The sequence below is a fragment of the Herpailurus yagouaroundi genome, unplaced genomic scaffold, assembly GCF_014898765.1.
Source record: "Herpailurus yagouaroundi ecotype Mexico unplaced genomic scaffold, PumYag 100, whole genome shotgun sequence".
Taxonomy (NCBI): Eukaryota; Metazoa; Chordata; class Mammalia; order Carnivora; family Felidae; genus Herpailurus; species Herpailurus yagouaroundi.
The window spans coordinates 36,807,592-36,818,174 of NW_024412391.1; the positions used below are offsets into that span (position 1 = coordinate 36,807,592).

General features: G+C 37.3%; 1 protein-coding gene across 3 annotated transcripts in view; it reads left to right on the plus strand.

Annotated features, from left to right (window-relative positions):
• The window catches only part of HERPUD2 (HERPUD family member 2), a 36,020-nt gene extending 30,664 nt beyond the window's left edge, over positions 1 to 5,356 (plus strand). For all 3 annotated transcript variants that reach the window (XM_040472270.1, XM_040472269.1, XM_040472271.1), the window contains 3 exons: positions 2,840 to 3,163; positions 3,881 to 3,998; positions 4,487 to 5,356. In XM_040472270.1, the coding sequence (XP_040328204.1) occupies positions 2,840 to 3,163; positions 3,881 to 3,998; positions 4,487 to 4,648 (604 nt within the window). In that variant the 3' untranslated portion in view covers positions 4,649 to 5,356. The remainder of the gene's footprint in view (positions 1 to 2,839; positions 3,164 to 3,880; positions 3,999 to 4,486) is intronic.
• The last annotated feature ends 5,227 nt before the right edge of the window (positions 5,357 to 10,583 follow it).

Consider the following 10,583-nt stretch of genomic DNA (forward strand, 5'->3'; position numbering starts at 1 on the left):
ACATACATACATAAATAGGCTACAGAGAAAACGGTTCACATCCAGTTCGCATTAGCTAAACCTATTCTCTCCTTCTCCCTCTCTCCCCTACATTTATAGCAGTATTGAGATGCTTTCTTTAATATAACATTTTATTTAAGAGGAGAAAACTTAGGAAAGTTTTACTGGAAGGCAGCAAATCTACATGAAGAGATAGGAAGTTGAATGAAAAAGGGAATCATATGTCAGGGAGGTTCATGTTGATGTGGGGCTCAGTGGAGGCTTGTATGCTTCCATACTGTTAGTACTTCAGTAAGTTTTGCTTCTGGTCAGCATAGATCTTACTCAGATCCGAGTACGGTTTCTCAGTCTTCATTCTTCTGGACTTCTGTGCATTCATTTAACATTTCTAGCTCCTCTTTGATGTTCTCCTCTCCTTGTTTCTGTGATTTTGTTATCCTCTTCATTCTTTTTGTCTTTCTGATCACTCATGTTGTGTCCTTGAGGGCCCATTTTTTCCCTTCTAAATGATAACATTCCTTGTTCAGTTAGACAGATATTTGTGTACTTGCCATGTACCTTAGGACACTCAGTCTCGTAAAGAAGACAGGATTCAGTCCTGGACCAGTCCTCTTGGATTTCTTTCATCTGTGGCCTTAGTTGTTAGCTCTCTGTGGATGACCCCTATTCTTTATCTCCTATGCTTCATCCTGGTTGCTGGAAGATTTCCATAGGGAAATTTGCCTTTCCTTTAAATTCAGGATGTCTAAAATTTGACACCACCATCTTCTTTGTGTGTGTGTGTGTGTGTGTGTGTGTGTGTGTGTGTGTGTGTGTTCAATAAGGTTTATTGTTAGCTTTATTGCCTATAGTCTCTAAGATGTGACTTTATTGTGCCTTTGCAAACAGGATACATTTCTTAAAAAACTGATCAAAATTTCCCATACATATAGCTCTATATGATAGATTATAGTGCAACACTATTTTTCTTACATAATTATAGAAATACCATAGAATCCAAGAGTACAGCATAAGCGAAAGAAATACAATCCTTAGCCATCTGAGCAAGATGACTTGATGAGTCCTTTTAGTGTAAGTTTAGAAAACATGGAGGAGAGAAAAAAGATACATGCACTCTGCAGTCAGGAGCAAAATACAGTAACTACCTGTTCCTTGCAAGGCACAGGTGGGGGTAATGGTGAATTTCAGACACCACCATCCTCTTAAGTGTCTTCTCCTTCCTGACTTTTTGTCAGTGACAGAGTCTCTTTTTATTCATCTCCAGGCTCTTAACCTTCATCAGCTTTGACTCTGCTTTCACTTATCCCTGAACCCAATAACTTACCAAGATGAGTTAACAATATGTTGTTTCTAACTTTGGTTCTTCCCCTATATCTTACTTTCATTACTTTGCCTAGATATTTTCTCATTTTGGTCCTACTTTACTGCAACTGTTCTCTCTCTTTTTAGACTCTCTACCATATTTCATCCCAGGCTAATGTACTTCACACAAAATTGAGCCAGTCATTCCCCATCCTCCCAAATGTCTGATGACTCCCTTACCTACAGTGTGAAGTCTGTATCCTTATCCTTACTCCAGACCTTACCCCATTAAGCTGATCTGCTTCATGGTCCTCATATCCTAATGTTCTCTTGCATAATCCCTTGGCTGTAGACAGGCTATTTGTACCTTACCTATTGCTGTGGTAATAGTTATCATTTGAGTGACTGCTTTGTGCTTAGTACTGTGCTAGATTCTAGATGCTTTCCACCCCTAGTCTCATTTATAACCTCCTGAGAACTGTGTAGGGTAAGTGGGGCTTATTGTAGCTTCCTAAATCATACAATCTTATGTACATTATTTACCTTCTGAGCCTTAGGTTCTCTCCTTTAGTGACGTAACTCACCTATGAATCAGAATATCTATGAAGTAGGGAGTGTTTTGGAAACTAAAAAGCCCTATACAGATACAAGGTATTAGCATGTTAAATAGACTTTTGTAGCCAGGGAAACTTCTGTTTTATTTTATTTGCTATCTTGATTTTTAAACATTTTATCGTAGAAACATTTCAGCATGTGAGAGTATAGAATAGTAAAATGAATCCCTGTGCACTCACCACCCAGCTTCAATATTCATCAATTCTGTAACTTTTCCCTTCTGTGCTGGATAATTTAAAGCAAATCCCAGATACATTGTTATTGTACTTGAGCCTCTTATAGGAAAATTTATTCTTTCAAGCAATCAAATTATAAGCAAACTTCAGGACCACAGTTATTCATAGGTTTACAAGTACCTATTCCAGTGGTTCCCAGATGGATTTCCCAAAAGTCAGGATTGGGGGTTGTTATCTGAGATCTAGTTAATATCTTAAAATACAAATTATTTATCACTGACAATGGACACACAGGGTAAATGATTAATGTACATTTTTAAACCTATGTTTCAAAACATGGCTCTAAGGGAGAGGTGGTGGGTACAGTGGTAGTCATCCCATTTGGAAAAACAAAAGTGGCCGTTAGTGAACAGGTTTGGAAAAAGATTTGGTCATTACCTTAGAAAGTAATTTAACGAAAGAGAAAATACAGTGATTACCATGCCTTCTCATCTCTTCCACCTCTCCCCTACCATCTTTGTGAGGCTAAGAGAATATCTTTTCCTGAACTACTCACTCCTACCATCACTCTTGGCTCTACTTTTCCACTGGGGTTTGTGCTTGCCTAAGAAATGTGGTATAGGAGTTGTGATACTTTGTGCTAGGTTTATGAAAAATAATGTATGGCTCCCCAAGGAAGTTTTACAAAATATAGTATGATAAAGTTTTCTTTTTCTTTTTAATACTTCTTTTGTTGAATATTTCAGTCAAGCTGCAGTTTCAGCTCAGGCTACATCAAATGCCAACCCAGCCCAGCCTGCTGCTTCACAGCCTCTAAATTTGGCACATGTTCCTGGAGAAGAACCTCCACCAGCTCCAAACCTAGTGGCCCAAGAAAATCGACCCATGAATGAGAATGTTCAAATGAATGCACAGGGAGGTCCAGTGCTAAATGAAGAAGACTTCAATCGAGACTGGCTGGACTGGATGTACACGTTCTCCCGAGCTGCAATTCTCCTTAGCATTGTATACTTCTATTCTTCTTTTAGTCGTTTTATCATGGTAATGGGAGCCATGCTGCTGGTTTATTTGTGAGTGGTGTTCATTACCTTTTTGTGGTTTCTTTTAATTACTTTCTAGAATAGCACAGAATTTGGCATATGGTGGTCTGTCCTGAATGTTGAGTGAAGGAATATGAGTTTTGGACTCCGTATATCTAGCACCAAAATCAAAGCAGGTTATGTTGAGTAAGAATGTTTATCAGAACTGTACAAGCAGATTTTTCCTTTACCATCTTTCATAAAAATTATTAATTCATTTAGACATGCTCTGTGAATTATTTAGAGCTTGAAGGGTCTGAGGCATTATTGTATAAGGATGTTCTTTTTAATTATAGTTATCAATAGTAAATCCTATAGGTATAGGCCAGACTTCTTTTTGTAAGTAGACTTTTTTTTGCCTCCCTTTCCCCCAAGAGGCAAAGAAATGTGTAGTTGAATTTCATTTTGAAAAATATCAGAAAAGATGTTATGATTCCCAGTACATTGAGACATTAAGATAGGTAGGTTAGATATTAAGATATCTGGCATAGAGCCAGTTAAGCCCATGGCAGATTTTTAGACTTAAGTTGATTCTTGTTTTGCTGTCATTGATTTGAGAGGGGTAGTCCTTGGCCCGAAGTAGGAGATTTGGTCTTTTCATTTATTATAGTTGAAATCATTTTTCTGTTGTAGGGCACTAATGTTTTATAGCATTGCAAATAAAAACAGTTGCGACTTATTTTCTTTTCTCTTTATTTTACTGAACAGACACCAAGCTGGATGGTTTCCTTTTAGGCAAGAAGGAGGTCAGCAACAGGCTCCCAACAATAATGCCGAAGTTAACAATGATGGGCAAAATGCCAACAACCTAGAACTTGAAGAAATGGTATGCTAACGAGGTTTTTGTATACTTCAAACATAGATATTTTCCTCAGCAGAAGAGACCAACATGATTAAAGAATCTTGGGGTGTTCCACAAGTTTTTGTGGAATGGCACATGAAGAAAAGTTAACATAGAAATTGTGTGATTTTATCTGGGAGAACTTAGACTATAATACAGACTATAATACGGTCAGGAAGAACTAACATTATTCTTCCTAAATATAGCCTAGAAAGAAAATTATGCACACAGTGAGAATTTATTGTTTTACATTGGCAGTTATATTCACCTCAAAGTTCCTTTTGAACTTGAGCACTGAGGAATTTATCAGTTTTGGATTTAACAAAGATTTCTGACGGCCAGGTATATACTACTTCCTTGTGACATTGCTCCTGTTCCTTCTCTCTGTAGGGAAGAATTCTCTCTCTTTCTGTCATGAGCTAATGCTAGCTGTTCATATCCCTTAGGAGTATGTTTCTTGTTTTGTTTGAAAGGAGCGTCTTATGGATGATGGGCTTGAAGATGAGAGTGGAGAAGATGCAGGTGAAGATGCCAGTGCAATTCAAAGGCCTGGTTTAATGGCATCAGCTTGGTCTTTTATCACCACCTTCTTTACTTCACTGATACCAGAGGGGCCTCCCCAGGTTGCCAATTAGACCTGAAAAACTGTGCCAGCTCCGAAGGAGGGTCTGACTTTAGGAAAGTGTTTTAAATAACAGTGCAATTTCAAAAAAATTTATTACTTTCTTTTCATCATCATGTAAAGAGGTGTTTTTTTCTTTAAGCTTCTCATGCATATGAATATTTTAAGCACAAATGGACTACTAAATGTGTGATTTTTTTTTTCAAGATCCTAACAGAACATAGTATAACAATATTGGTCTTCCAGATTTTATTAATTTCAATTATGTATATTCTGTCAAGGCAGATCTATTTGTGTGTCTTATTTCTTTAAAGAGCTGCTTCACATATAAATGTCTATAGCTAATAGCCCAGCCCTTCAGTGTGTAATTTGAATAAATATATCTATTTTCTGTGAATTATCCTGAAAGTTTTAAACAGAATGACCTCATAGTTTTTAATAAAGAATATTATTTACCTAAAATGTGCTAGCAGCATCTTGCCCAGCCATAAAGCAATAAACTTCTCAATAATCTTAATTTTGACATTTGGATAAATAATGGAAACTTTCTATTTTAAGGGCATGTATCCCATCAATTGGAATTAGTACCTTAAAAAAAAAAAAGGCAGCTCTTCAATGGAATTAATAGTGATATAAATGTTTGATACAGGCAGTACTTTTATAAAATATGCTGGAAATTGCTCCCTGTAATTTTTTTAAATAAAAGGTCAATTATGGTAAACTGTCTTATGGGATATTTGTTCAGATTCTCTGATAATGTACCCATTACATGCCAAAATCTATATACATTTCAGTAGTTGTTGGGAGAAGTTGCTGAAGTCTTCAAGTTCATTTTCATCTCTTTATGTTCCAGATGGGTATCTCTTCATTCTCAGTCTGAAACCTTGCTGGTCTTTTTAAAAATCCCTGTGAAGGCCAATTCAGTATTTTATAAGAAGGGTGTAAGTTTCTCATAGGGTAGCTAATTAAAATTAACAAATGAGATAGGAGAACTTACTATGCAAGAACTTTATCTGACATGAAATGTATTATAAAGTTGTATGAGGTACTGGTCTAGTAATATATGATTAGATAATACAACAAAATAGAAGAGTAAGAAAACATTCATGAATGCTTCTCTAAGTTGTTTACTTAAAGCGATAAAAGTGACATTTCAAGGGATAAAGTGAAAAGTAAAGTAAAATTGAAAAGTAAAATTACAGATACACAACCTAACCTTATGCCTTAAAGAGCTGGAAAAAGAACAGCAAACAAAACCCCAAACCAGCAGAAGACAGGAAGTAATAAAGATTAGAGCAGAAATCAATGCTATCGAAACCAAACCAAACCAAACCAAACAAGACAGTAGAACAGATCAATGAAACCAGAAGCTGCTTCTTTGAAAGAATTAACAAAATTGATAAACCACTAGCCAGTTTGGTCAAAAAGAAAAAGGAAAGGACCCAAAGAAACAAAATCAAGAATGAAAGAGGAGAGATCACAACCAATACAGCAGAAATAAAAACAATAATAAGAGAATATTATGAACAATTATATGCTAATAAAATGGGCAATCTGGAAGAAAGACAAATTCCTAGAAACATATACACTAGCAAAACTGAAACAGGAAGAAATAGAAAATTTGAGCAGACCCATAACCAGGTAAGGAAATCGAATTAGTAATCAAAAATCTCCCAAAAAACAAGAGTCCAGAGCCAGATGGCTTTCCAGGGGAATTCTACCAAACATTTAAGGAAGAGTTAACACCTATTCTCTTGAAACTGTTCCAAAAAATAGAAATGGAAGGAAAACTTCCAAACTCTATGAGGCCAGCATTACGTTGATTCCAAAACCAGAGAGAGACCTCACTAAAAAGAACTATAGACCAATTTCCCTGATGAACATGGATGCAAAAATCCTCAACAAGATATAAGCCAACCGGCTCCAACAATATATTAAAAAAATTATTCACCACGACCAAGTGGGATTTATACCTGGAATGCAGGGCTGGTTCAATAACTGCAAAACAACATGATTCATCAAATCAATAAAAGAAAGGACAAGAACCACATGATCCTTTCAATAGATGCAGAGAAAGCATTTGACAAAATACAGCATCCTTTCTTGATAAAAGCCCTCAAAAAAGTAGGGATAGAAGGATCATATCTCAAGATCAAAGAAGCCATATATGAGCGACCCAATGCTAATATCATCCTCAATGGGGAAAACCTGAGAGCTTTCCCCCTAAGGTCAGGAACAAGACAGGGATGTCTACTCTGGCCACTGTTATTCAACATAGTATTGGAAATCTTAGCCTCTGCAATCAGACAACGCAAAGAAATAAAAGGCATCCAAATCGGCCAGGAGGAGGTCAAACTTTCACTCTTCACAGATGACATGATATTCTCTATGGAAAACCCAAAAGATTCCACCAAAAAACTGCTAGAAATGGTTCATGAATTCAGCAAAGTTGTAGGATATAAAATCAATGCACAGAAATCAGTTGCATTCCTATTCACCAACAATGAAGCAACAGAGAAATCAAGGAATCGATTCCATTTACAATTGCACCAAAAACCGTAAAATACCTAGGAATAAATCTAACCAAAGAGGTGAAAAATCTATACACTGAAAACTATAGAAAGCTTATGAAAGAAATTGAAGAAGACACCAAAAAATGGAAAAAGATTCCATGCCCCTGGATAGGAAGAACAAATATTGTTAAAATGTCGATACTATCCAAAGCAATCTACATATTCAATGCAATCCCTATCAAAATAATACCAGCATTCTTCACAGAGCTAGAACAAATAATCCTAAAATTTGTATGGAACCAGAAAAGACCCCGAATAGTCAAAGCAATCTTGAAAAAGAAAACCAAAGGAGGAGGCATCACAATCCGAGACTTCAAGCTATACTACAAAACTGTAATCATCAAGATAGTATGGTACTGGCTCAAGAACAGACACACTGAGATCAATGGAACAGAATAGAGAACCCAGAAATGGACCTACAAACATATGGCCAACTAATCTTTGACAAAGCAGGCAAGAATATCCAAGACAGTCTCTTCAGCAAGTGGTACTGGGAAAACTGGACAGCGACATGCAGAAGAATGAACCTGGACCACTTTCTTACACCATACACAAAAATAAACTCAAAATGGATGAAAGACGTAATGTAAGACAGGAAGCCATCAAAATCCTCGAGGAGGAAGCAGGCAAAAACCTCTCTGATCTTGGCTGCAGCAGCTTCTTACTCAACACATCTCTGGAGGCAAGGGAAACAAAAGTAAAAATGAACTACTGGGACCTCATCAAAATAAAAAGCTTCTGCACAGCAAAGGAAACAATCAGCAAAACTAAAAGGCAACCGACAGAATGGGAGAAGATATTTGCAAATGACATATCAGATAAAGGGTTAGTATCCAAAATCTATAAGGAACTTACCAAACTCAACACCCAAAAAACAAATCCAGTGAAGAAATGGGCAAAAGACGTGAATAGACCCTTCTCCAAAGAAGACATCCAGATGGCCAACCGACACATGAAAAAATGCTCAACATCAATCATCATCAGGGAAATACAAATCAAAACCACAATGAGATACCACCTCACACCTGTCAGAATGGCTAAGATTAACAATTCAAGCAATAACAGATGTTGGCAAGGATGTGGAGAAAGAGGATCTCTTTTGCATTGTTGGTGGGAATGCAAGCTGGTGCAGCCACTTTGGAAAACAGTATGGAGGTTCCTTAAAAAATTAAAAATAGAACTACTCTATGACCCAGCAATTGCACTAGTAGGTATTTATCCAAGGGATACAGGTGTGCTGTTTCGAAGGGACATACGCACCCCAATGTTTATAGCAGCACCTTCAACAATAGCCAAAGTATGGAAAGAACCCAAATGTCCATCGATGGATGAATGGATAAAGAAGGTGTGGTATATATACACAATGGAGTATTACTCGTCAATCAAAAAGAACGAAATCTTGCCATTTGCAATGACGTGGATGGAACTGGAGGGTATTATGCTAAGTGAAATTAGAGAAAGACAAAAATCTTATGACTTCACTCATATGAGAACTTTAAGAGACAAAACAGATGAACATAAGGGAAGGGAAATAAAAGTAATATAAAAACAGGAGGGGGGAAAAACAGACTCATAAATATGAAAGACAAACAGAGGGTTGCTGGAGGGGTTGTGGGAGGGGAGATGGGCTAAATGGGTAAGGGGCACTAAGGAATCTACTCCTGAAATCATTGTTGCAGTATATGCTAACTAATTTGGATGTATATTAAAAAAATTAAAAAGAAAAGTAAAATTAGGTTTCTATTTATAGATGTCAGTCAACACGTCATGATTCAATATGAGCAACTGAACATGCAAATACTAATAGAAAATATAGATGAATACATATATAATACTGGGGGACAAAATGCCTTTATGGTAGAATCTCTAAAAGAAAAGGTTGCAATGTATATATATAGTATTTTGACAAACATAATTAAAAGGCAAATAGGGAAAAAAGATAAAAACGATAAGTAAGTCTTAAATTTAGTTAAAAAGAAACAAAGACAATATCCCAGTAGGTAATGGGCAAGGATACTCTTTAGTCAGCTGGGGCTGCTGTAACAAGTTACCATAGACCGGTTGGCTTACACATTTATTTCTCACAGTTTTTGAGGCTGGGAAGTCCAATGTCAAGGTGCTGGTAGATAACGGTTTCTGGTGAAGGCCCTTTTCCCGGCTTGTAGGTAGCCGTCTTGCTGCGTTCTCATGCGGCAGAGAGCAGAGTAGCAAACACTCTCCCATCTCTTCTTACAAGGGCACTGATTCTATTCATGAGAGCTCTGTCCTCATGCCCCAATTACCTCCCAAAGACTCCACCTACTAACACCATCACATTGAGGGTTGGGATTTCAACATGAATTTTGCAGGAAAGGGGACACTAACATTATATCTGTAACAGATACAAACATGGGCAATAAATGTGAAAACAAATGTAATGAGTCCCAAGCTAAAACTGTCAAATTTTTTTTTTTTTTAAGTTTATTTTATTTTTGGGACAGACAGAGACAGAGCATGAACGGGGGAGGGGCAGAGAGAGACAGAGACACAGAATCGGAAGCAGGCTCCAGGCTCCGAGCCATCAGCCCAGAGCCTGACGCGGGGCTCGAACTCAACGGACCGCGAGATCGTGACCTGGCTGAAGTCGGACGCTTAACCGACTGCGCCACCCAGGCGCCCCTAAAACTGTCAAATTTTAAGAGAATACTCCATGAAACTACAGGGGAATATAAAATCGCATATAGCCTTTCCAGCTTGTATCAAAATTTCAAAATGTGTACAGAATCATTTGGTGTCATCTTATTGTTCCTGGAATAAAGATCAGACTCCTTAACCTGTTTACAAAGTTGTGAAAGGTTGGGTCCTTGCACCCTCTAAATCTGTGTTCCTCAATTTATGCCTCTGTTTGAGCTGGGCTGGTCTTCCAGTTCTAGCACTCTCTCCATCCAGTCCAGGGACTTCTAAAATTGGTGTTCTTTTGGCTTGCAACACAGTCTCTTATTCTCTCTCTCTCTCTCTCTCTTTTTTTTTTTTTTTTGCCTCATTAACATTTACTAATCATTCATGAGAGCTCAGCTAATGGCCAGTTGCTTTGAGAAGCTTTTCCCCAGTAGCACTGTTCTTTGCAGTTAACACTGTTGCAGTTTACATTTATTTCCTTATTCGTCTCTCCTACAAGATATGAGGGCTATGAAGTTGGGGATGTATTTATGCTTATTATTACATCCCTAGTCCTAGAAGAGTGCCCCGTAGTTAGTTCAATACTGAATGAGTGATTGAGAATGTGCATACCCTTTGAATCAGCAAAAGTTGAAAGGGTATGGTGCATGTGTGAGATTTAGCTTGTAAGATATTGTGTTCTTTTAACAGGAAAGAATTAGAACTGACAGATGTTCA